Source organism: Bufo bufo, chromosome 9 (genome assembly GCF_905171765.1).
Source record: "Bufo bufo chromosome 9, aBufBuf1.1, whole genome shotgun sequence".
Classification (NCBI taxonomy): Eukaryota; Metazoa; Chordata; class Amphibia; order Anura; family Bufonidae; genus Bufo; species Bufo bufo.
Window position 1 is genome coordinate 92,354,068 of NC_053397.1, and position 27,030 is coordinate 92,381,097.

Consider the following 27,030-nt stretch of genomic DNA (forward strand, 5'->3'; position numbering starts at 1 on the left):
CAATAAATTATACTTACTTCCAGAGAAGCACCTTGGATACCTAAATTTCCCATCATAACATTCGAGCACCAAAGCTGCGTTAGTCGATCGTCTAAATCCTGACAGGCAAACAACACTTTTTTCTGTGCCATGTTTATAATTTTCATCAGGAATAGTTTTTTGGTCATTAGATGAAAGTAGCTGAATGTTATGTTTAGTGAGATCTTCTGGGGAGATTTTACATGGACCTGAAAGAAGGTTAAAATGGAAAAAGCTTTTTTTAATTTGTTCTGTTACAACATACTCTCTGCATTTTCAAATATCTAAGTTTTATGTGGTACTTACTGTAACATACTGGTAGATTACTCCACTGACCATTCTCACATTTAACCTTCATAGCGAGATTTATCACATATCCTTCATTGCAGTCAAATTCCATATATGAGCCGGAGTCATAACTGGCCTGTTGTTCTGTTTTAACAAACCCATTTAGGATTTCTGGAGCCTTGCAACTTTCTAAAAGGAAATAATTAAATGATTGTCAGAACTCAGTCAAAGAAAAGGGGCATTGCTATTGTAATGATTCATAATTATACTTAACAAACTGAAAATGTTAGTTTGAATGCATGCTCTAAAGCAAGGTATGATACAGCCAAATTTCGAATAATATTTGACGATGAAACAATTTTTTTTGATACCGCTAACTCTGCGTTGGACTGGCTGGATCGGAGGAACAATATTTAATTAGTCCCTTTTTTATGAGGATTAATTCTTGAGTTGTTGTTCTGGTGGGGGGGGAGATGGGCAGGAGTGGTCTTAAGTGAGAGATCTGTACAGTTTGTGGCAGATCAGAAAGTGTGGGGGAATATGGGATGGGTTGCGATGCGTCTCCTTGGATGGGAGGGGTTAGGTAAACTTATAGTGTGGGAAGCAGTTGGTTTGTATGATGTCAGTTAGAATTATCACCTGGAAGGTTAAAGGTCTTGGGGATAAGAGTAAAAGATTGGCGGTGTTTGATCAGGTACAAAGACAGCTACCAGCTATTGTCTGTTGGAGACACACACTACACAAGAGTCGGTTGTGCAACTCGGCAGGGGATGGGCCACGCAGACTTATCACTCCACCTTTACTAGTTATTCAAGAAGTGTTACAGTCCTAATGCATAGAAGTATTGATCTTGTCTGTGAGGCATCCTCTATCGACAAGCAAGGAAGATTTGTTTTTTTATATAGGAAACTCTATGGTAGATTGTGTATTTTGGAGTTTATTTATATACCTCCCCCTTTTTCTGTACATGTACTCAAATGTCTAACTACAACTGTCTAACTGTTGCAGATCAGTGGCCTAAAAGGCTCTTGTTAATCACTGGAGACTTTAATTGTGTTATGAATCCAGAAATTGATAGAATCTCCATGGGGTATTCCCACTCCAGCTCAAGGCTCCCCTGTGGCACATTATTGCCAGGAAAATAGGATACATGGATGTATGGGGATGGGTTGGAGAGGGGAAAAAGGTATATTCTTGTATAAGTAAATATGGAAACTTAATGTCAAGGATAGACTTGGCCATGATAAATAAAAATTATCTGAGATGTATAAAATCCATGAAATACGAGACCAGATCGGTATCAGATCATGTTCCCCTTGTTATTGAACTATGGAGGGTAACAAATATAAAGCAAGACTTCCATTTAGATTGAATTCTCATTAAATTTCTATAATGTAGAATCATGAATTGCTGAAACAGGAGATAGTATGTTTTTGGGACACAAATTTTAACAGCGAGAATACAATTGGTTTGGGATACATTTAAGGCCTTTATAAGAGGAATTTTTATCAGAAACATTTCAAATTTAAAAAAGAGAAATGATAAGAAGGAAAAAGAGTTGAAAGAAGCAACATCAGTAGCTATGGAGGAGTTTATTGCTAATAAAACAGCGGGAAATAAGGAAAATATGCAGAATACTAGTCAGGTGTATGCTGATTTCCTTCTGGAAAAGGCTCAGCAGAGACTTTTCATTAAGGGACAAAAATACTTCTCAGAAGGGGGTAGACCAGGGAAACTTTTGGCGAAGGTGATCTCCAATCAAGAAAAAAAAAAAAAAAAAAGATTATTAAACTAGATCTCTTCCTAGAAGAGTTAGAGGCTGCATTGAAGGCCTGTGTGGGAAATTCTTCCCCTTGGTTAGATGGATTCCCATATGAATTCCACCGTAAATATGGGGAGGTTATACTTCCCCGCCTTTTTAAGGGTGTTTACAAGATCAATCGAGGAGGGTAGACTCCCAGAACCAATGACTGAGGCTGTAATAACATTAATACTGAAAAAGGGGAAGGACCCACTAGATATGGGGTCATATAGGCCTATCTCCTTATTAAATAAAGATATGAAGCTACTCTCAAAAATTCTGGTTATCCAATGTCATTATAGCAATTATACACCCCGATCAAAATGGGTTTATTCCTAATAAGGGTATGCATTATAACCTGCATCGTTCTTTGTTAATATGCAGTCTTCCGGGGATATCTCACGGTCCATCCTGTCGCTGGATGCATCTAAGGCGTTTGACAGAGTGGAGTGGGGATTCCTATTGAAAGCTCTGGGAAAGATGGGATTTATTCATATGATCAAGCTCTTGTATAGATCCCCTAGGGCAAGATTAAATATAAATGGGAGCTTGACGGAGAGTTTTCCGTTGAGTAGGAGTACCCGTCATGGTTACCCTCTCTCTCCATTGATATTTGATATATACATGGAGCCCCTTGCTGCCAAAGTTAGGCAGGACCCCAGGATTAAAGGGTTTAGAATACTGGGACCAGACGACCGTATTTCTTTATACGCCGAAGATGTTTTGTTTTTTATAGACCACACTAACACTGTACTTCCCAAACTTATCCAGATAGGTAATACTTTTGGGTCAGTTTCGGGTTTTGATATTAACTGGTCTAAAACAATACTTATGCCGGTAGATAGACCTGCAAATTGAGGTCAAAGGTGATGGTGTGGCTTTGACTTCCTTTATCCAGAGCTGACCGAATATCCCTGGTAAAAATGGTGATATTACCCCAACTCCTCTATATCGTCACAGGGCGCCGGCAGAGCGCTTACTCTCCGCAGCGCCGACGGCCCCCCACCTCAGTACAGGAGCAAGGACGCGTGCAGCGTCCTCGTCTCCTAGGTGATGGGGGGCGGGACGGACTCGGCCACGCACGTCTCCTTAGCGCGGCCAGCGTCTTTGGTTCCCCAGCAACCAGATTAAGCCTGAGCACCAAGCTGGGCACTCAGTGCTCAGCCATTTGCAGCAGGGTGAGTCATTTGACGCTGGCCACATCACATGACCCCTGCTAGTCAGGCAGCCTGCTGGCCACAGGTTGCCTGTTATTTAGGTTACATCTGTGATTTTGTATGACCTGGCGTACTTACCTTCTGTTGATTTCCTGACGATCCTCTGCCTGCTCCTTGTGTACTTTGCTGCTCTGCTGGTATTCTGACCCCGGCTTCCTCCTGACGATCCTCTGCTGACTCCTTTGGTACTTCACGACTCTCCTGGTATTTATGAATAGTCTCCTGACTATTCTCTGCTTGCTCCATTTGTACTTCGTTGCTCTCCTGGTATTGACTTGGTCCGTTTACGTTCTGTTGTTTGTCTGGTCTGTCCTCCCTGCACTTATTCCAAGCTAGGGATTTCCGTCCAGTTGTTCCCTGTCATTAGGACTTGAGAGGCAAGTAGGCAGGGCCAGGGGTGAGGATGGAGCGCAGTGGTCACTTCCCTCCCCCCTGTGTGTGTACGCGAACGTTACAGAATAACAGGTCCCACCAAACCACTGTATCATGAATCCTCTGCTGACCTTGACAGATCACGTTTCTAACCTGATGCACATGGTGCAGGAGCTAGGGGAAAAGCTCCGTTCTTTTGAGTTAGGACAAGGCTCTTCCACTCCTCGCGCCTCTAGTCCGCATATGGAGACGCAGATTAAGCTTCCAGAACCCTTCTCTTGAGACCGGAGGAAGTTTCATTCTTTTAAGGAGAATTGTAAACTTTATTTCCATTTGCGCCCCTTGTCCTCCGGCTCTGAGAGTCAACGAGTGGGCATTGTAATTTCCCTATTACAGGGTGATCCCCAGGAGTGGGCATTCTCTTTACCAGCTGACGCCAGTTGTTTAGCATCAGTCGTTTTTTTTTCAGGCCCTGGGTACCCTGTATGAGACGACAGGAACGAGAGAGACGACAGGAACGACAGTTCTCTTCTCAGGTGGTGGTCCAGCCTGAGGTCTGTCCCAGGAACGGAGCTGAGGTCTCTTCCGAAGAACCCATGCAGGTCGGCATGACCCGAGGGGATCTGCTCCGCAGACGTGAAGTTTGTTTTTACTGTGGAGATCCTGACCATTGGATTAACCAGTGTCCTAAGAAGTTACTCTCCATCAAATCTCCCAAGGCAAGGCAACCCAAAGACCAGGTACACCCTGATACTTAGTGATGGACGAACATCGGCCAGGACGGTTCGCAAACGCGATCAAATGTTCGCGAACCGCAAGTTTGCGGCAGGCATCATTCACTTTAAAGGCCGGTGAACCTGGAATACCTTCAGGTCATATTTGCAGCCACCAAATACATACTAGAAGTGCACAAATAGTCCCACAACATGGACAGTGACATACCAGATGTATTATTCGAATTTGCAATCTCCATTCAGTATTTCTTTCAATGCGAAATATCGGCAATGTAATTTTCACATATGCGCATGCGCGGTGAAAAAAAAACAAGCTCCCCAGAACCTGTCCTGCCGCAGAGTTCGTACAGGTAGTCATTAACTGCACGTTTCTGCTGGAGCAACCTATCAAGCATATACAAGTTGGAGTTCCATCTCATCGGGCAGTCACAAATCAGATGTCTGACGGGCAGGTGGTGTCGCCACTGAATGTCAGCAAGGTGAGCCATGGCCGTGTAAGATCTTCTAAAATGCCAGAGATTTTCCTGGCCTGCCGCAAGATGTTCTGGACCCCGGGGTATTTGGCAACGAATCGCTGCACGACTAAGTTCAGGACGTGTGCCATGCACGGCATCTGTCATTTTGCCCTGTTTCAGCGCGCTCAGCATATTGGCACCATTGTCGCACACCATTTTACCAACTGTCAAATTGAGCAGGGTTAGCCACTGATCTGCCTGTGACCGCAAAGCTGAAAGGAGTGCAGGACCGATGTGGCTCTTGGCTTCCAGGCACAACAGACGCAGCACAGCATGGCAAAGTCTCACCTAGCACGTCGAATAGGTTCTGGGGATCTTGGGGGGGCGCAGCGGAAGAGACGGTAGCAGCGGAAAAGGAGGAGTCAGCCGGGGAGGAGACGGAGGATGGAGTAGGAGGAGGAGAAGAAGAGGCAGGCCTGCATGCAATCCGTGGCGGTAACAACAAATCTACATGGGTGCCACGGGTTGAATGCTTGACGGCCGTCAGAAGGTTCACCCAGTGGGCAGTAAAAGTTATGTACCTTCCCTGCCCGTGTGTTAGGGGTCGAATAGGTTAGTTTGTCTGTATATATCTATGTCTTTCTTGTCTGCTTTTACTTTCTTGCTGGCCAGCAAACCTCTCTCTCTCTATCCGCTATTATTTCTAAAGACAGACTAAGGCATTGTTCACATTGACATACAGCATTATCCCCTTACTTGCATCACAGAGTGTGAGATGCATGCAGCTGATTCGTCCAGGTGAGGCAGAGCTGCAGTTAACAGAGTGTTTTTTGTATTTTAGTATAACTATTTTGTGTTATGTATCTTAAATAGATGGTAAGCTCCTCTGTTGAGGTATGTTTCATTTGTAACATTTGTTTTTGGAAATGTAAAATGTGTGTGCATCCCTTTAAGATTGTGAACCTGAGTTTTGTGTATTTAAAAGCACCTGTGCAATGTGCTGGGGATCCATTTTCAGTTCAGAGTGTTAGCTGGACACTGGGGGAGCTACCTGCTACCAAGGTAGTTGCAAAGACCCATGAGGAACATTTATTTTGCTGTTATTTTGCCTTGTTTTTCTATAGCTTTATTTTTGCTCAAAATAAATATGAGCGTTGCTTTTGCCAAGAACTGAGTTTAAACTGTTTTTAACAGCATATACTCCCACATCTCAACACAGTGTTTGCTAGACCACGTGTCTGTGGTCAGATGTATCTTGGTACCGACACTGTGTGTCAGACATACATTCACTTGCCGCTGAATGTGGCCATATAGCTCTGGGATGCCCTTATGGAAGAAATATTTCCTTCCGGGGACCTTCCATTGCGGTGTTCCAATGGCCACAAATTTTCTAAAGGCCTCCAAGTCCACCAGTTTATATGGCAGTAGTTGGCGGGCTAGCAGTTCTGACAAGCCAGCGATCAGCCGTTGGGCAAGAGGATTATCCGGCGTCATCATCTTTTTTCGCTCGAACATTTGGGGCAAGGAAGCCTGCCTTTTGCCAGATGAACGCGACGACGGCACGGTGGAAGTGGAGTATGGAGGATAACTGGGAGGAGAGAGGAGAAGGAGAAGGCAGGACGGTGAGCTCCGGGAGTGTGAGTTTGTGGATTCTGACGGTGTTGCTCCAACTGGGCTCGGTGATAGGAGGCCAGGTGCCTTCTTAAGGCGGTCGTCCCTAGGTGAGTGTTGGGCTAAGGCTACTTTCACACTTGTGTTCGGGGTTCCGCTTGTGAGTTCCGTTTAAAGGCTCTCACAAGCAGCCCCGAACGGATCCGTACAGCCCCGATGCATTCTGAGTGGATGCGGATCCCCTCAGAATGCATCAGTTTGGCACTGTTTGGCCTCCGTTCCGCTCAGCAGGCAGACACCCGAACGCAGCTTGCAGCGTTTTGGTGTCAGCCTGGCCGTGCGGAGCCAAACGGATCCGTCCAGACTTACAATGCAAGTCAATGGGGACGGATCCGTTTGACGTTGACACAATATGGTGCAATTGCAAACGGATCCGTCCCCCATTGACTTTCTGGTGGACACCTGACCATATTGGGAGGGTGTACAGGGACTGTGGGTCCCCCCTCCCTTTTCCTAGGTTCCCTATCCTTGTTATAGGGTCCCATTCGTTTGGGTTAAGGTTTTGGTGCATTGGGGGTTAATGGTAGCATCCTGCCGGCAGGAAGGGGCGTGCTGCTGAGTATAATAAGGCTCTGCGTCCCCTCCCTCTTCCTCTTTGCAGAAGCGCTGTGTGTCTGGTAAGATCAGCGTTCCGTCTGACAAGAGGCATGGATCCCCTGAGGGATATGTTTATGGCCCGTATGGCGGAGGGGGGTGAGGACTGGCTGCGTTCATTTCTCTGCAGCCTTGGATCCCCCCTGCCGTCTGCCCCTGGCCTTGCTGTGACCGCCGGTGGCGATTCTGAGACGCCCCCTAATTCTGGAGCTTATTCGGGGGGTCGGCGGTCTTCTCGGAATAGCTGCCCCCCTGTTAGACTTGGGCATAGCCCTCCCCCTCCCTCGCTGCGTACCTTAAGCACGGTGCGTGCAGCTGTGATCCCGGCTGGCCAGCGATTCTCTGCTGTGTCGGCCGTAGCTCCGCCCCTTCCGGTTTCGGTGCCTGCACTTCCGGTTGCTGTGTATTTGCCGGCAGTGCGGCGCGAAGTACATGATTTTAGTATGGGGGCGAATGTTAGCAGCCCTCCCTCTGGGGATTCGCCACCTAACCCCCCTAGTTCTCAGCCCCCACCTCTCCCAACCCCCTCTGCAGTTATTGAGCAAGGGGCAGACGTACCCACTGTGTCATCTGCCCTGGTGGGGGGCATTGTGAACTTGCCTGATTCTCTGGGTGCTACTATGAGTGCTCCTCAGGTAGCTTCTGCGGGGGCCCCCATTCAGCAGCCTCAGGCCACCCCTTCTGTCACTAGGCGGTCACACAGGCGCAGAGTTGGATCTGATTCATCATCCTCCTCTGTTGAGAGCCGGAGGCGGAGTCGGCGGGGATCGCGTAGGCGTCAGTGCCGTCGCCGGTCTGGCGATTCGCGGTGGAGTAGACGCTCCAGATCTTCTAGGTGGCGGTCCCCATCCTCCTCTGAGGGATCCTCCGCTGCTTCAGGAGAGTCTGGTCGGGTTTTGCACAAGACACGCAAGAGGTGGATGCCTAGCCAATTCTTCCAGGGTCGATAGCCTGGTTCCAGTGACCTTTCCACAACCTGAAGTTGCTGCGCCGAGTCCTGTGGCGGAGCAGATTCCTTCTACGTCCGGTGAGTACCAGTTCACGGGGGCGTGGGGATCGGGCAGTGGGGGTTCTGATACAGCAGCGTTGTTAAAAGCGTTGTTGGAGAAGTTTAGTCAGCCCCCGCTAAGCCAGCCAACCCCCCCACCTCCTCCCCCAGTCAAGCCGGTGCCAGCATTAGCTAGTGTTTATAAGGATTCTTGTTTCTGTGGAGTTAGCTCGCTAGGAGCCCATTTAGAGGAGGCTGTTAGGGAGAAGGTTTGGGCCAATCAGTATGTAGATATCTGGTCCCTCATATCTGTGGACCAACACACGGTGGACAAGGAGAGGCGCTTCCCGGAGAAGCCCTATGAACGAAGACCAAAAGTGGCAAAGACAATGAATAATTGGTTGCAAGCCTTTGCGGTTTTGGGTTGTGTCATGGGTCAGCGCCACCCCTAACGCTGTTCGGAATTGTTTATATACCAGGACGTCATTTACAGCGCTTATAAAAGCCACGGTGGCTCCACATGGTGGCGTTATGATGAGGAGTTTAGGCGCCGCTTAGCATTGCAGCCGGATTTGGGTTGGGGTGTTAAGGCCACGGATGTCTGGCTTAGGTTGATGGTGGGGCAGAAACCTCCTCCCTTTTCGGGGGTGGCCGCTGGACCAGGGGGGTCTTCTTCCCCGGGCCCGGTGGCCGTCCGCCGACCAGGGTCATGTTGGTTGTTCAATGAGGGTAATTGCAGGTTTGCGGGGTTGTGTAGATTTAAAGCATGAGTGCTCCGCATGTGGTGGCCCCCATTCAGCCAATAAGTGCTCCCGCCCTCCCATTAGACCCCCCAAACCGGGCGAGCAGGGTTTGCTTAAGAACTCCGGTGAGCGTAGCAGAGATGTCCCCCTGGCTAGACAGTTACCCCAATAGGCAGGCGGCTGAGCAGCTGAGGGCGGGGTTTTCAGAGGGGTTCTTTATCCCGTTTATCTTGAGTCGTTGTCCGGTTTTGTCAGATAATCTGAGGTCTGCTCGTGATTTCCCAGATGTTCTCAGGGAGAAAGTTGAGAAAGAGGTGGAATTGGGGCGTATGAGGGGTCCGTTTATTGAGTTACCTTTCCCCAACCTGAGGGTTTCTCCGCTTGGGGTAGTCCCTAAGAAGGAGGCGGGTAAGTTTCGGTTGATACACCATCTGTCTTATCCCAAGGGCTCGTCTGTGAATGATGCCATTACCCCGGAGGATTCGTCAGTGTCATATGTGTCATTTGACAGGGCAGTAGAGTTGGTTAGGGAAGCCGGTAGGGGGGCTCTCTTGGCGAAATCAGACATAGAATCGGCGTTCCGCCTCCTTCCGGTTCACCTTGTTTTCATTTGCTAGGTTGCCGCGTAGATGGTTTGTTTTACTACGACACGTGTCTCCCAATGGGATGTTCTATATCGTGTCATTATTTTGAGATGTTCGGATCCTTTTTGGAATGGGTTGTTCGTTACGACACTGGGTCTACATCTATTTTGCATTACCTAGATGACTTTCTGTTTGTTTCCCCTGGTCCGGAGGGCGGTTGTCGATTCCTGTTGGACAACTTTCTGACGAGGATGTCTCAGTTTGGGGTTCCCATTTCGGTTGAGAAAACGGAGGGTCCTGTGACACGTTTGTCTTTCCTGGGGATTGAGATTGACACGATAGAGATGGTCTTTAGACTTCCCGCCGAGAAGCTTCAGAAGCTTCTTGGCTTGATTGATGGTTTCCTAGCAGTTAGGAAGGTTACTCTGCTTCAGCTTCAGTCCTTGTTAGGTCTTCTGTGCTTTGCGTGCAGAGTGATGCCCATGGGGCAGGTTTTTGCACGGCATTTGTCGTTGGCTTCGTGTGGTGTTAAAGCCCCTAGTCATCATATCAGGCTTACTAGGTCCCTGAAAGATGATTTAAAGGTTTGGAGATCTTTTTTGCTTGCTTTTAATGGGCATACGTGTTATATGTCCAAAGTGGTCCCTAATTCGGAATTGTGTCTGTTTTCCGATGCCGCGGGATCCTGTGGTTTCGGCGCCATTTTTGGGAACGAGTGGTGTGCCTGCCTCATGGCCGGTGTCGTGGTCTTCCTCCGGGTTGTGCCGGAACCTCACGTTGCTAGAGCTGTTCCCTATTATTGTGGCGGTAGAGCTTTGGGGTAGGAGTTTATCCAATAGACATGTTTCGTTTTGGACGGATAATCTGTCGGTGGTTTATGGTATTAACAGTCTTTTTTCCTCTTCCCTCCCGGTTTTGTCATTGCTACGGCATTTGGTGCTTAGGTGTCTTGAGTTTAACATCTATTTCAGGGCTCGTCATGTTCTGGGGGTAGAAAATAAGATTGCTGATGCTCTTTCCCGTTTTCATTGGCAGGAGTTTCGGTCCCTTCACCCGGAGGCAGATCTGGAAGGCAAGGAGTGCCCGCTGCACCTATGGCTCTTGGTGGACGACAATTGATGCCGCTAATTCAGGCTTCAGTTTCCCCTGCAACTTGGCAGGCGCATGGTAAGGCGTGGGGGGAATGGGAGAGCATGGTGGGAGGGAGAGATGTGGCGTCCAGTGATGATCTCCGCCTTGAGGTAACGGTTGAATGGTTGTTGCAATTGCGCGCTAGCGGGGTGTCAGCTTCGGTGGCGCAGCGTAGATTGTCAGGGGTTGCCTTCCATTTTAATTTGCGCGATTGGCCGGATGTTACTAAGAGATTCATTATACGCCAGGCTCTTCGGGGGTGGAGGAAGGAACTTGTATACCGTGAATGTAGGCGCCCGGTATAATTTAATCTGTTAGGCAGACTCATTGCTAAGCTTTCTGACGTCTGTCGGTCCCCGTTCGAGGTTGCGTTGTTTCCTGCTAGCTTCAGTATAGCATTCTTTGCAGCGTTACGGATCGGCGAGCTGGTGGCTCCGTCTGGTAGCAGACCAGGTGGCTTTTCTTGTGCTGACGTGGTCCTGGGTAATGGCGCATTGAGGATCAGGGTGAGTCGCTCCAAGACGGACCAGTTTGGTAGCGGGTCATGGATCCCCCTTCACCCGGTTCCCGGTGTGTCATGCCCGGTTCGGCTGACGTCTAGTTATAGCTCCATGCGGGGTTCGGGCCATACCTTTTTGGCGCATGCTGATGGCTCCCCTCTGACTAAGTTCCAGTTCACTTCGGTTTTTAAGTCATGTCTGGAGTTGTCTGGTATGAATCCCAGGGAATTTGGCACTCATTCTTTTCGAATTGGGGCGGCGACGGAAGCCGCTAGGGCGGGTTTGCCAGAGTCTGAGGTCATGAGGATCGGTAGGTGGAAGTCTGCTTGTTTTGCGAGGTATATTAGACCGGACCTGTTATAGAACAGTGAGAATGGAAAGAGACTAGGTATATGTGTTTAAAAAAAAAAAGAATAATATATGCTTCGCGGCTTTAATGGTTGTTTCTTCACAGGCGCAGTAGGTCCGACGGTGTGGATGGTGGGTCATTCCTACATTTTCTGGGCAGCGCAGAGAGCCGAATGTCGACCCGGCGGGAGATCCCTGGGCTTCAGTGATGTGTGGAGTGTCGTGGAGGGGTATCCGGGGCCTCAGATGGTCCCAGCTGTTGTCACAGGTGGTGGAAATTGGCACGCAGGCTAGTGGTCCTGTAGTGTTGGTGGTCCACGCGGGGACAACGACATCGGGTCAGTGCCGTTGCTTGAGCTCTTGACGCTCATGCGGGCTGATTTGGAACGTTTTCCATCTTTTTTCCGGGAGGTTGTTTTAGTTTGGTCGGAGATTGTACCGCGGGCGGTATGGCAAAGTGGTAGGGATGGTGAGGCCATCGAGAAGTGCAGGCGGACGGTGAATGCTCGCATGTCCCGTTTTGTTAGATCCCGCGGGGGGGGGGGGGTAGTTGCTCATCATCGGCAGTTGGAGGGGGACAATCGATCATTGATGAGGCCGGATGGTGTCCACTTGTTCGATATCGGCCTGGACATTTTTCTCTCTGGTATCCAGGACGGGATTGAACAGGCCATGTTCTTGTTGGGTGGTGGTCGGAGCCCCGTGGGAGGATGGGTCTCCTCCGTGGCGGCTGGTAAAGAGAAGTTGGATACTGAGCAGGTGAACTGGCGTAATCCGCCTGCTGGGAGTTCAGCGGCTGGCGGATCGCACGGGCTCAGCTATGGTTATGCCGTTTAAAGAATTAGCTGTGGCCGACTACCACCCAACAAAATTGTTAAATAAAAGTTATAAACTTGACAAGGTTGTCTGTGTCATTTGTGGTGGGAGGGCATGTCGGGGCCAAGGGTTAGATGGTTCCCTCTCCCCTTCTCCTTTCCTGAAAGTGACTACCAACAGTCTGGTGGACACCTGACCATATTGGGAGGGTGTACAGGGACTGTGGGTCCCCCCCCCCTTTTCCTAGGTTCCCTATCCTTGTTATAGGGCCCCATTCGTTTGGGTTAAGGTTTTGGTGCATTGGGGGTTAATGGTAGCATCCTGCCGGCAGGAAGGGGCGTGCTGCTGAGTGCCCCTTTATAAGGCTCTGCGTCCCCTCCCTCTTCCTCTTTGCAGAAGCGCTGTGTCCCTCCCTCCCTCCCTATTTTTTGGGTACGAGGTTTATTTTGGTGTGGGTTTTTTGGTCATGTAGGTCTTGTTAATTGGGGCATCCTATTAAGTCACAGCTGGCGGCTGGTAAAGAGAAGTTGGATACTGAGCAGGTGAACTGGCGTAATCCGCCCGCTGGGAGTTCAGCGGCTGGCGGATCGCACGGGCTCAGCTATGGTTATGCCGTTTAAACAATTAGCTGTGGCCGACTACCACCCAACAAAATTGTTAAATAAAAGTTATAAACTTGACAAGGTTGTCTGTGTCATTTGTGGTGGGAGGGCATGTCGGGGCCAAGGGTTAGATGGTTCCCTCTCCCCTTCTCCTTTCCTGAAAGTGACTACCAACAGTCTATGTAAAGTCAGGAGTCCCTATTAATATACCATCAGATCAGAGTTTTCTCCAATCCGATGGCATATTTTAACTTGAAGCGTCCCCATCACCATGGGAACGCCTCTGTGTTAGAATTTACTGTCGGATCAGAGTTTTCACGAAGTGAAAAATCAGATCTGAAAAAAACAGTTATGCAGACAGATCCGTTCTGAACGGATGCAAGCGTTTGCATTATGGGAGCTGATCCATCTGTACAGACACCAGACGGATCCGCTCCGAACGCAAGTGTGAAAGTAGCCTTACCGTGACTTATTCGTTGACAGCACAGGCTGTAGATGTCAACACTATTGTCAGCAGTGGACACATTAAAAAAAAGCCCACACTGCAGAGCCATGTGCTGGCGTCCTGTGAGCGCCAGATGTGACCGTGCATGGTGGATGTTTCATTCCAGATACATTAGCATTCTGCTTTTTGCCTCCTGTGCACTGTAAGTTCTGTCTGCTGCTCAGTCTCTCCCTCTGAACTCCCCTCCTCTTCCTCTCTTGTGGGCACCCACGTGACGTCCATCGACACATCATCATCGTATTCGTCACCTTCACCACCACTGACAGAGATCTCAGAGTAGGCAGCAACAGCGAGGACCACCCTCCTGGGGCTGATCTGGGTACTGTCGTCTGACTGCTGAGTGGTGACCGTTGATACCTCCTCTTCCTGATCCAATGCCAAGAATGGCTGCGCATCGGTAAGGTCTTGGAATGTATGGGAAAATAATTCCTCTGACTCGAGTGGAGGGGATATCTAAAATTAATACAAATAAGTCACAGGGGCCTGATGGGATACACCCGAAGCTATTAAAAGAGCTAGGCAGTGAACTAGCAAAACCATTTAACAGATTTATTTGACCAATCACTGGCAACAGGAGTCGTCCCAGAAGATTGGAAATTAGCAAATGTTGTGCCCATTCACAAGAAAGGTAGTAGGGAAGAATCGGGCAACTATAGGCCAGTAAGCCTGACATCAATAGTGGGGGAACTAATGGAAACCATACTTAAGGAAAGGATTGTGGAACATCTAAAATCCCATGGATTGAAAGATGAAAAACAGAATGGGTTTACTTCAGGGAGATCATGTCAAACTAATCTTATAGATTTTTTTGATTGGGTGACTAAAATAATACATGGCAGAGGTGCAGTAAACATCGCTTATCTAGACTTTAGTAAGGCTTTTGATACTGTCCCACATAGAAGGCTTCATCAATAAATTGCAGTCTTTGTGCATGGACTCCCTTATTGTTGAATGGATTAGGCAGTGGCTGAGGGACAGACAACAGAGGGTTGTAGTCAATGGAGTATATTCAGACCATTTGTAACAGGGTTGATGTTCCTGGAGGGATACACCAAATGAAAAAGGATTTAGGAAAACTAGAGGAATGGTCAAAAATGTGGCAACTAAAATTTAATGTTGATAAATGCAAGATAATGCACCTGGGGCGTAAAAACCCAAGAGCAGAATATAAAATCAGTGATAGAGTCCTAACCTCAGTATCTGAGGAAAGGGATTTAGGGGTCATTATTTCAGAAGACTTAAAGGTAGGCAGACAATGTCATAGAGCAGCAGGAAATGCTAGCAGAATGCTTGGGTGTATAGGGAGAGGCATTACCAGTAGAAAGAGGGAGGTGCTCATGCCGCTCTACAGAGCACTAGAGAGACCTCATTTGGAGTATTGTGTGCAGTACTGGAGACCATATCTCCAGAAGGATATTGATACTTTGGAGAGAGTTCAGAGAAGAGCTACTAAACTAGTACATGGATTGCAGGACAAAACTTACCAGGAAAGATTTAAGGACCTTAACATGTATAGCTTGGAAGAAAGACGAGACAGAGGGGATAGGATAGAAACTTTTAAAGGGTTTCTGTCACCCCATTAAACCGTTTTTTTTTTTTTTCTTTAATAATAATCCCTATAGTGCGATCTCATGATACATAATCAAATTAATAATTTTGGTTCAGTAGATTTTGCTAAAAAACGATTTTTAAAATATGCTAATTACCTTGCTACCAGCAAGTAGGGCGGCTACTTGCTGGTAGCAGCCGCATCCTCCGATGGTAATGACGCCCCCTCGGCATGCTGATTGACAGGGCCAGGGAAGGTAATCCTTCTCTGCTGGCGCTGTTAGAATTTGAAATCTCGCGCCTGCGCCGTACCTGGCTTCAATCGGCGCAGGCGCACTGAGAGGCGGCCGCTCTGCTCGACCGCTCCATCCTCAATGCGCCTGCGTCGATGACGTCATCGCATACACCCGGAAGAGAAGACGCCGGCGTCTTCTCTTCCGGGTGTATGCGATGACGTCATATTTTAAAAATCGTCTTCTCTTCCGGGTGTATGCGATGACGTCATCGACGCAGGCGCATTGAGGATGGAGCGGTCGAGCAGAGCGGCCGCCTCTCAGTGCGCCTGCGCCGATTGAAGCCAGGTACGGCGCAGGCGCGAGATTTCAAATTCTAACAGCGCCAGCAGAGAAGGATTACCTTCCCTGGCCCTGTCAATCAGCATGCCGAGGGGGCGTCATTACCATCGGAGGATGCGGCTGCTACCAGCAAGTAGCCGCCCTACTTGCTGGTAGCAAGGTAATTAGCATATTTTAAAAATCGTTTTTTAGCAAAATCTACTGAACCAAAATTATTAATTTGATTATGTATCATGAGATCGCACTATAGGGATTATTATTAAAGAAAAAAAAAAAAAAACGGTTTAATGGGGTGACAGAAACCCTTTTAATACATAAAGGGAATCAACAAGGTAAAAGAGGAGAGAATATTTAAAAGAAGAAAAACTGCTACAAGAGGACATCATTTTAAATTAGAACGGCAAAGGTTTAAAAGTAATATCAGGAAGTATTACTTTACTGAGAGAGTAGTGGATGCATGGAATAGCCTTCCTGCAGAAGTGGTAGCTGCAAATACAGTAAAGGAGTTTAAGCATGCATGGGATAGGCATAAGGCCATCCTTTATATAAGATAGGGCCAGGGGCTATTCATAGTATTCAGTATATTGGGCAGACTAGATGGGCCAAATGGTTCTTATCTGCCAACACATTCTAGGTTTCTATGATATGGTGGTGGTGGTGGTGTTTTTGGGGGTGGACACAACAGAGAGTGAAGAGGGTGCAGATAGAGAGGTTGAGGAGGGTGCAGAAACAGAAGGCTAAGTAAGCCACTCAACCAAGTCTGATGCGTCCTTTGACGTAATCGCACGCACCTTCTGCCACTTCCCACTTAGGCTCCGGCCTGGTGCACCTGCCCGACCCCTACCACCCCTGCGGAATGGCCTGCCTCTTCCTCTGCCTGTCATTTTCAAAATGACCCTGTGACAAAAGTCCCTATAGAAGAGTAGTATTTGTGGAAGAAGGTATATCACACCCCTGCCTTAATCAGTTTTTTTGGGGGGGCAACTTGTAAATCACACCAGTAGAAATTATTGGTTCCAATAGTGTTTTTCACTCTGTGTAGATGCGGTGACGCAGCAAAAATGCAGACAAATGCTGCACTACCCAAATGCCTTATATAGAACGTATATTATTGGTATATAAAATCCCTGCTTCAATCAGTATTTTTGGGGGGCAACTGGTAAATCACACCAGTAGAAATTATCTCTTCAAATAGTGTTTTTCACTCTGTGTAGATGCGGTAACACAGCAAAACCGCAGACAAATGCTGCACTACCTAAATGCACGATATAGAACGTATATTATTGGTAAATAGCACCCCTGCCTCAATCAGGTTTTTTGGGGGGAAACTGGTAAATCACACCAGTAGAAATGATTTGTTCCAATAGCGTTTGGCACTCTGTGTAGCTGAAGTATCACAGCAGAACCGCACACAACTGCTGCACAATACAATTGCACTATAATATACTTTCTATGTTAGAAAGTATATTATAAGTATATTACACCCCTCTGTATATCATGCCTATCGATAGCACACCTATACCAGTCCTTAAAAGGACTTTTGTGGCCCTATTAGCTAGCGATTTATGTCCCCAACAGTCTGTCCCTGCTTCACACAGCAACCTCTCCCTACACTGGCAAAAGACTGAATGTAAAATGGCGCCCAAATCAGGTTTATTTCTAAGGTAGGGGGTATGTCCATGTGCTGAAACATCTAATTTGGCTGTCCTGTACCACCTGATGGATGTGTCATGGGTCAAAGTTCTTCACAATGTAAAACAATATGGAGGGCGTGAATATTGCCATGTGTTCGCATGTTCGGCGAATCGCGAACACACAAAGTTCGCCGCGAACAAAACCGCCAGGCGAACCGCAAGGCCATCTCTACTGATATTACAAAAAGTAAGCTTTTAGTACCTATAACGATATCTCTGGGTGTAAATAAGTGGTCGGGTAAGGCCTTTATTGACTTTGGCTCAGCGGCCAGCTTCATTGCTTGTGAGTATGCAATAAGACTGGGTATTCCAATTTTTGTTCTACCTACACCTATCCACATCATGGCTATCGACGCCACTCCCCTGGTGGGTGGTACGGTGAGGTCGTGTACCTCAGAGATTTCTTTAACAGGGGGGGGGGTGCCACTCTGAGAAATGCTTCCTGTTAGTCCTGGAGAACTTACCGGTCGAGGTGGTAATGTGGATGCCTTGGTTCTTATTACACAACCCCATTATAGATTGGACCAGAGGGGAGTAGGTGAGATGGGGACCTAAGTGTGACTCGTGCTTGTCTATGGTACAGGTTGGGGTCTCTGTAGAATCCAATACATTACCCGCAGTCATTAAGGAATATACAGCTGTGTTCTCATCATCGACCCCGGAGGCTCTACCACCCCATAGACCTTATGACTGCGCCATAGAGTTAGTAGAGGGTGCCAGGTTTCCTAAGGGGCATATTTATAATCTTTCTAAGCCCGAAAGCAAGGTCATGGAGGATTATATTAGAGAAAGTCTCATTAAGGGGCACATTAGACCCTCTGTCTCTCCAATGGGGGCAGGGTTTTTCTTTGTTAAGAAGAAGGATTGTGGTCTCAGACCCTGAATTGATTACCGGAAATTAAATAGAATTACTATCCTTAATAGATACTCCCTCCCATTGATTCCTGATTTGTTTAACCAGGTACTAGGGGCGGCCTGGTTTTCTAAAATTGACCTGATAGGGGCATATAACTTAATCCGAATCAAGGAGGGAGACGAATGGAAGACAGCGTTCAATACTCCGGCTGGACACTTTGAATATCTGGTTATAGCAGTGCCCCAGCTTTGTTCCAAAACTTTATGAATGATATTCTTAGGGAGTTCTTTGGTAAATTTGTCATTGTCTACCTTGACAACATTTTGATATTTTCCCCTGATTTCGAATCTCATGTGTTTCATGTTAGATAAGGGTTGGAGGTTTTGAGGGAGAATCAGTTATCTGCTAAACAAGAGAAATGTGTCTTTGGGGTACAGGAGATACTATTTCTAGGTCATGTTCTGACTCACGCCTTCAAAATGGATCCTAGTAAGGTACTAGCGATTAAGGAATGGGTAAGACCATCATCCTTAAAGGCCTTACAACGTTTCCTAGGGTTTGCCAATTACTACCGTAAATTCATACATAATTTTTCGGTAATTGCTAAACCGTTGACTGAGAGTGGGGCGGATTTGGAGGATTGGTCTAATAAGGCCTTAACTTTATTTGAAACCCTAAAGAAGGCATTATGTAGTGCTCCCATTCTGATCCAGCCAGATCGGGAGAAACCTTTTATTGTGGAGGTGGATGCGTTCGAGAACGGGGCCGGGGCAGTCCTCTCACAAAGTCCCGCTAGCCTTACTAACCTGAGGCCTTGTGCCTTCTTTTCCAGAAAATTTTCCCCCACCGAGAGAAACTATGACATAGGGAATCATGAATTGCTGGCCATTAAATGGGCGTTTGAGGAGTGGAGGCATTTTCTGGAGGGGACAAAACATTGTGTCACTGTTGTCACTGATCATAAGAACCTAATGTTTCTTGAGTCTGCTAAGAGGTTAAATCCCTGTCAGGCCAGATGGGCAGTGTTTTTTTACATGTTTTGATTTCTCCATCACTTTCAGGCCAGGAAGTAGAAACGTGAAGGCTGACGCATTGTCTCGGAGCTTCCATGCGTTACAGCCTACAGCTGCACCATCTGAATCCATTCTACCAGCTAATATCTTCGTAGCAGCCTTGACCAAGGATATCACGGCTCTCATTAAGGCTGAACAACATCTGGCCCCGACACCCACCCCAAAAGATAAGTTGTTTGTTCCCATATATTGGTCCCATATCTCGATGGACTTTATTACTGACCTGCCGCCTGCGGAGGGTAAGACTGTGGTTTGGGTAGTGGTCGATAGGTTTAGCAAAATGGTTCATTTTATTCCCCTGTCTAAACTCCCAAATGCTAAAACTCTGGCGTCTATATTTGTGAAACAGATTGTACGTTTACATGGTATTCCGGTATTGTATTTGACAGGGGTGTGCAGTTTGTGTCCAAGTTTTGGAGGGCTTTCTGTCAGAAATGCCAGAATTCATTGTCTTTTTCATTCACCTACCACCCTGAGAGTAATGGGCAGACTGAACTCCTCAATCAGTCTGTGGAACAATTCCTTAGGTTATATGTTGCTGATGACCAGCAATTATGGGTTAAATACCTTCCATTGGCCAAATTTTCTCTGAATAACCGTGTTAATTCTTTTGCTGGTGTTTCCCCGTTCTTTTGTAACTATGGTTTCCATCCTCATTTTCATTCTGGGTCATCCATCTCCTCCTCTAACCCAGAGGCGGATAAGGTCTCCTCTGAACTGTGCACAGTTTGGGCTCGGGTTCAATCGAACCTAGAAAAGGCTCAGAATACTCAGAAAATCAAGGCCAATAGGAGACGTTCTAAGGGGGTGAACTTTCAGGTTGGGGATAAGGTGTGGTTGGTCCAAGAATCTCTCGCTCAAGGTAGCTTCTAGAAAATGTGCTCCTCGTTTTGTAGGACCATATAAAATTATGGAGGTGATTAACCCGGTATCGTTTAAGTTGGAACTGCCCGAGTCGTTCCACATTAATGATGTTTCACAAATTTCTGGTTAAAAAATATATTGAACCTGTTGTACCATCGCAAACCGCGCCTCCGCCGCTTCTTGTTAATGATTCTGTGGAGTATGTGGTGTCTAAGATTGTGGATGTCAGGAGAGTGCGTAATTCTTTCCAGTACCTGGTCCACTGAAAGGGCTATTGCCGTCCAGTTGTCCACTGTCATTAAGACTTGCGAGGCAAGTAGGCAGGGCCAGGGGTGAGGGTGGAGTGCCGTGGTCAATTCCCTCCCCCCTGTGTGTGTGTGTGTGTGTGTACGTGACCGTTACATATATCCTCAGAAATTCCCCAGTATGGATTGAGGATACATTCTTTAAGTTAATTGAGAGAGTTATTAACGATTTACTCGCAGGAAGAAAGCGGGTTAGGCTTCAAATGAAATATTTTCATATGCCGATGGAGCAGGGAATACTAAATCTCCCATTTTTTAAGGGGTATTTTATAGCCTCACAGCTTTGGCTTTATAAACATTGGGAAGAAAGCCTCTCTGCAGGTATCTATTGAGTAATTCTACATATGATAATATGTTTGTATTATTAGAGTCTGGGTCACTAGCCAGAGTTCAACAGGAATATAGGGAAACTAGTAAGCTATTTACTAAGTCATTGAGCACTATTAGAGCATGGTTTGCAATAAAGGGATTGCTTTACTGTACACCTCTCTGCACTGTGCACAGTCTGATTCTCTCTGCACTGTGCACAGTCTGATTCTCAGAGGCCATGCGCATAAAGCAGAGGCTGCATCGGCCTCTGAGAATCAGACTGTGCACAGGCGCGATGTGATCCCAGCCAGTGATGGTGCCGGGCGCATGCGCTGAAGAAGAGCCGGAGGCCGATGCCCATAGAATTGTATTGGGCATGCGCCGGATCTTGCGTCGGGGACAGTAGTATCCGCCCAGCGAAGTGAATATTGATGAGCTGGGCGGCATTTCAAACGGCAGTTGGGGCAATGCTGGCTGGGCGCAAGTTGAGATGAAACGCCACCCCTTGGGCAGATTGAACACGATTCAAGCAGGTTATAAAACTTCATTTTACTGTATTTATAAGGTGGACAGGGGGGATACTTAGATGATTCTAATACACTTTATAAGACCTTTACTGTCATATATATACCTAAATATGCTTTTTGGGCCTGTCAGTGTCCCTTTAAGGTTAGTGTCACATAACTTTAATCACGTATTAGTTCAATTTAATATTATACACAGAATATATATTACACCTATATGGCTTAATAAATGTGGGGTGAGAAACACGTCTAATTGTCTATGGTGTAATGCATTTTGGGCCGATCACCTACACATGTTTTGGTTTTGCGGTGTTCGTGACACGGACCCGAACCCGAACATTTTTGTAAAAGTCCGGGTTCGGCGCTTTCTTGGCGCTTTTTGAAAGCGTCATACTACAAGCGTCATACTACTTGCCCCAAGAGGCCATCACATCCATGCCTACTATTTGCATGGCTGTGATTGGCCAGTGCAGCATGTGACCCAGCCTCTATTTAAGCTGGAGTAACGTAGCGCCGCACGTCACTCTGCTCTGATCAGTGTAGGGATAGGATGCAGCTGCTGCTCTTAGGACGAGATTAGGCAGTGATGTAGTCTTCAAAAACAATTACTGAAGTGATCGATGTACAGCTGTGTATCATTCAACCTCTGCTATTTAATTGCTCACCGTTTTAAGGCGTTTTTCGGTCAATTTTTTCTGGGATGATCGGCGGCCATTTTGTGTCTTGTGGTGCGCCAGCACAAGCTGCCACCAAGTACATTTAACCATCAATAGTGTGGTTTTTTTTTTGCTATATCCTACATCAGGGGCTTGGCTTTGCTTGCTATTTTATTGAGGGGTGAAATACAATTGGCAAAATAGCAGTACCCTAAATCTGGTGTTTCAGCTGTGGCTAGCCAATTGTAATACTGTCTGCTGTCTGGCAAAGGATATATTTTTTTCTGGGTTGAAATACAATTCCCAAATTAGAAATTCCCTAAATCAGTGGTTTCTGCTGTAGCAGGCCAAGTTTAAATCTATCCATAAAAGGGTATATTACATTGAAGGTGCTGATAGGGTCATTCTCGATTACTTCAAACGCTACCGTGCATCTCCAAGTCTAATTCTGTCCGTAAACGTATACCTGTCATCCATCGTCTAAATACTAGGCCTACAATTTATATTCAGCTAAATCTGTGGTTACTGCTGTGACTGGTCAATTTATTTAGTGTCCGCCAAAGCACAGTTTTTGTTCTGGTTTGAAATACAATTCCCAACTTAGCAATTCCCTAAATCAGTGGTTTCTGCTTTATCAGGCCAAGTTTAAATCTATCCATAAAAGGGTATATTAGATTGAAGGTGCGGATAGGGTCATTCTCAATAACTTCAAATGCTACCGTGCATATCCAAGTCTAATTCTGTCCGTAAACGTATACCTGTCACCCAGTGCCTAAATAATAGGCCTCAAATTTATATTCAGCTAAATCTGTCATTACTGCTGTGCCTGTATTAGTGTAATACGGTACCTAAATAGATAGCCAGTTATGCAGCAGTCTCTTATGCTGTTTGAAGACTCTGCTGGCAGGGTTTCCCAAGGGCATCCACCTAGCCCTTCACCAGCGGTGGAAGACATAGAATGCACTAACGCACAACCACTTATGTTTCCTGATGATGAGGATATGGGAATACCACCTCAGCACGTCTCTGATGATGACGAAACACAGGTGCCAACTGCTGCGTCTTTCTGCAGTGTGCAGACTGAACAGGAGGTCAGGGATGAAGACGATGCAGGGGACGATGAGGTCCTAGACCCCACATGGAATGAAGGTCGTGCCACTGACTTTCACAGTTCGGAGGAAGAGGCAGTGGTGAGACCGAGCCAACAGCGTAGCAAAAGAGGGAGCAGTGGGCAAAAGCAGAACACCCACCGCCAAGAGAGTCCGCCTGCTACTGGCCACCGCTATCTGGGACCGAGCACCCCAAAGGTAGCTTCAAGGAGTTCCCTGGCGTGGCAGTTCTTCAAACAATGTGCTGACGGCAAGACCAGAGTGGTTTGCACGCTGTGCCATCAGAGCCTGAAGCGAGGCATTAACGTTCTGAACCTTAGCACAACCTGCATGACCAGGCACCTGCATGCAAAGCATGAACTGCAGTGGAGTAAACACCTTAAAAACAAGGAACTTACTCAGGCTCCCCCTGCTACCTCTTCTGCTGCTGCCTCGGCCTCTTGCTCCGCCTCTGGAGGAACGTTGGCACCTGCCGCCCAGCAAACAGAGGATGTAGCACCAACACCACCACCTCCGTCACCAAGCATCTCAACCATGTCACACGGCAGCGTTCAGCTCTCCATCTCACAAACATTTGAGAGAAAGCGTAAATTCCCACCTAGCCACCCTCGATCCCTTGCCCTGAATGCCAGCATTTCTGAACTACTGGCCTATGAAATGCTGTCATTCAGGCTGGTGGAGACAGACAGCTTCAACAGCTCATGTCGCTTGCTGTCCCACAGTATGTTGTTCCGAGCCACCACTACTTCTCCAAGAGAGCCGTGCCTTCCTTGCACAACCAAGTATCCGATAAAATCAAGTGTGCACTGCGGAACGCCATCTGTGCCAAGGTCCACCTAACCACAGATACATGGACCAGTAAGCACGGCCAGGGACGCTATATCTCCCTAACTGCACACTGGGTAAATGTAGTGGCGGCTGGGCCCCAGGTGGAGAGCTGTTTGGCGCACGTCCTTCTGCCGCCATGGATCGCAGGGCAACATTCTTTGCCTCCTGTAGCCTCCTCCTCCTACTCGGCTTCCTCCTCCTCTTCTTCCAACTGCTCATCCAGTTAGCCACACACCTTCACCACCAACTTCAGCACAGCCCGGGGTAAACGTCAGCAGGCCATTCTGAAACTCATATGTTTGAGGGACAGGCCCCACACCGCGCAGGAGTTGTGGCAGGGTATTGAACAACAGACCGACGAGTGGTTGCTGCCGGTGAGCCTCAACCCCGGCTTTTTGGTGTGCGATAATGGGCGAAATCTCGTCGCAGCTCTGGGACTAGCCGGTTTGACGCACATCCCTTGCCTGGCACATGTGCTGAATTTGGTGGTGCAGAAGTTCATTCACAACTACCCCGACATGTCAGAGCTGCTGCATAAAGTGCGGTCAGTCTGTGCGCGCTTCTGGCGTTCACATTCTGCCGCTGCTTGCCTGTCTGCGCTACAGCGTAACTTCGGCCTTCCCGCTCACCGCCTCATATGCGACGTGCCCACCAGGTGGAACTCCACCTTGCACATGCTGGACAGACTGTGCGAGCAGCAGCAGGCCATAGTGGAGTTTCAGCTGCAGCACGCACGGGTCAGTCGCACTGCGGAAAACCACCACTTCACCACCAATGACTGGGCCTCCATGCGAGACCTGTGTGCCCTGTTGCGCTGTTTCGAGTACTCCACCAACATGGCCAGTGGCGATGACGCCGTTATCAGCTTTACAATACCACTTCTATGTCTCCTTGAGAAAACACTTAGGGTGATAATGGAAGAGGAGGTGGCCCAGGAGGAGGAGGAGGAGGAGGAAGAGGGGTAATTTTTAGCACTTTCAGGCCAGTCTCTTAGAAGTGACTCAGAGGGAGGTTTTTTCCAACAGCAGAGGCCAGGTACAAATGTGGCCAGACAGGGCCCACTACTGGAAGACGAGGATGAGGAGGATGAGGATGAAGCATGTTCACAGCAGGGTGGCACCCAACGCAGCTCGGTCCTATAACTGGTGCGTGGCTGGGGGGAAACGCAGGACGATGACTATACGCCTCCCACAGAGGACAGCTCGTCCTTACCTCTGGGCAGCCTGGCACACATGAGCGACTACATGCTGCAGTGCCTGCACAACGACAGCAGAGTTGCCCACATTTTAACGTGTGCGGACTACTGGGTTGCCACCCTGCTGGATCCCCGGTACAAAGACAATGTGTCCCCCTTACTTCCTGCACTGGAGCGTGATAGGAAGATGCGCGAGTACAAGCACACGTTGGTAGACGCGCTACTGAGAGCATTCCCAAATGTCACAGGGGAACAAGTGGCAGCCCAAGGCGAAGGCAGAGGAGGAGCAAGAGGTCGCCAACGCAGCTGTGTCACGGCCAGCTCCTCTGAGGGCAGGGTTAGCATGGCAGAGATGTGGAAAAGTTTTGTCACCACGCCACAGCTAACTGCACCACCACCTGATACGTAACGTGTTAGCAGGAGGCAGCATTTCACTAACATGGTGGAACAGTACGTGTGCACACCCCTCCACGTACTGACTGATGGTTCGGCCCCATTTAACTTCTGGGTCTCCAAATTGTCCACGTGGCCAGAGCTAGTCTTTTATGCCTTGGCGGTGCTGGCCTGCCCGGCGGCCAGCGTTTTGTCTGAACGTGTATTCAGCACGGCAGGGGGCGTCATTACAGACAAACGCAGCCGCCTGTCCACAGCCAATGTGGAAAAGCTGACGTTCATAAAAATGAACCAGGCATGGATCCCACAGGACCTGTCCATCCCTTGTGCAGATTAAACATTTATAACTACATCCCCTTAACAATATATTCTTGTACTCCAGGGCACTTCATTCAATCCTCTTTTTTTATTTTACCATTATATTGCGGGGCAACCCAAAGTTGAATGAACCTCTCCTCCGTCTGGGTGCCGGGGCCTAAATATCTGACAGTGGCCTGTTCCAGTGGTGGGTGACATGAAGCCTGATTCTCTGCAATGGGACCATTCTCCTCTGTCTAGGTGCCGGGGCCTAAATATCTGACAGTGGCCTGTTCCAGTGGTGGGTGACATGAAGCCTGATTCTCTGCAATGGGACCATTCTCCTCTGTCTAGGTGCCGGGGCCTAAATATCTGACAGTGGCCTGTTCCAGTGGTGGGTGACATGAAGCCTGATTCTCTGCTAGGACATGAAGCCTGAATCTCTGCTATGGGACCTCTCTCCTCTGTCTGGGTGCCGGGGCCTAAAAATATCTGACAATGGCCTGTTCCAGTGTTGGGTGACATGAAGCTTGATTCTCTGCTATGACATGAAGCCTGATTCTCTGCTATGGGACCTCTCTCCTCTGTCTGGGTCCTGGGGCCTAAACATATCTGACAGTGGCCTGTTTCAGTGTTGGGGGACATGAAGCATGATTCTCTGCTATGACATGAAGCCTGATTCTCTGCTATGGGACCTCTCTCCTCTGTCTGGGTGCCGGGGCCTAAAAATATCTGACAATGGCCTGTTCCAGTGGTGGGTGACATGAAGCCTGATTCTCTGCAATGGGACCATTCTCCTCTGTCTAGGTGCCGGGGCCTAAATATCTGACAGTGGCCTGTTCCAGTGGTGGGTGACATGAAGCCTGATTCTCTGCTAGGACATGAAGCCTGAATCTCTGCTATGGGACCTCTCTCCTCTGTCTGGGTGCCGGGGCCTAAAAATATCTGACAATGGCCTGTTCCAGTGTTGGGTGACATGAAGCTTGATTCTCTGCTATGACATGAAGCCTGATTCTCTGCTATGGGACCTCTCTCCTCTGTCTGGGTGCCGGGGCCTAAACATATCTGACAGTGGCCTGTTCCAGCGTTGGGTGACATGAAACATGATTCTCTGCTATGACATGAAGCCTGATTCTCTTCTATGAGACCTCTCTCCTCTGTCTGGGTGCCGGAGCCTAAACATATCTGACAGTGGCCTGTTCCAGCGTTGGGTGACATGAAGCATGATTCTCTGCTATGACATGAAGCCTGATTCTCTGCTATGGGACCTCTCTCCTCTGTCTGGGTGCCGGGGCCTAAACATATCTGACAGTGGCCTGTTCCAGTGTTGGGTGACATGAAGCATGATTCTCTGCTATGACATAAAGCCTGATTCTCTGCTATGGGACCTCTCTCCTCTGTCTGGGTGCCGGGGCCTAAACATATCTGACAGTGGCC

The 27,030-nt window shown here is 48.0% G+C and overlaps 1 protein-coding gene across 13 annotated transcripts in view; it reads right to left on the minus strand.

Annotated features, from left to right (window-relative positions):
- Positions 1–27,030, minus strand: part of CFH (complement factor H) — a 1,589,177-nt gene that overhangs the window by 1,018,557 nt on the left and 543,590 nt on the right. For 3 of the 13 annotated variants that reach the window (XM_040407283.1, XM_040407282.1, XM_040407281.1), the window contains exons 24-25: positions 325–495; positions 18–227 (exon numbers count right to left, since the gene is read on the minus strand). The exons of the other annotated variants lie outside the window; for them this stretch is intronic. In XM_040407283.1, coding sequence (XP_040263217.1) covers positions 18–227; positions 325–495 — 381 coding nt within the window. The remainder of the gene's footprint in view (positions 1–17; positions 228–324; positions 496–27,030) is intronic. 13 annotated transcript variants of the gene reach the window in all.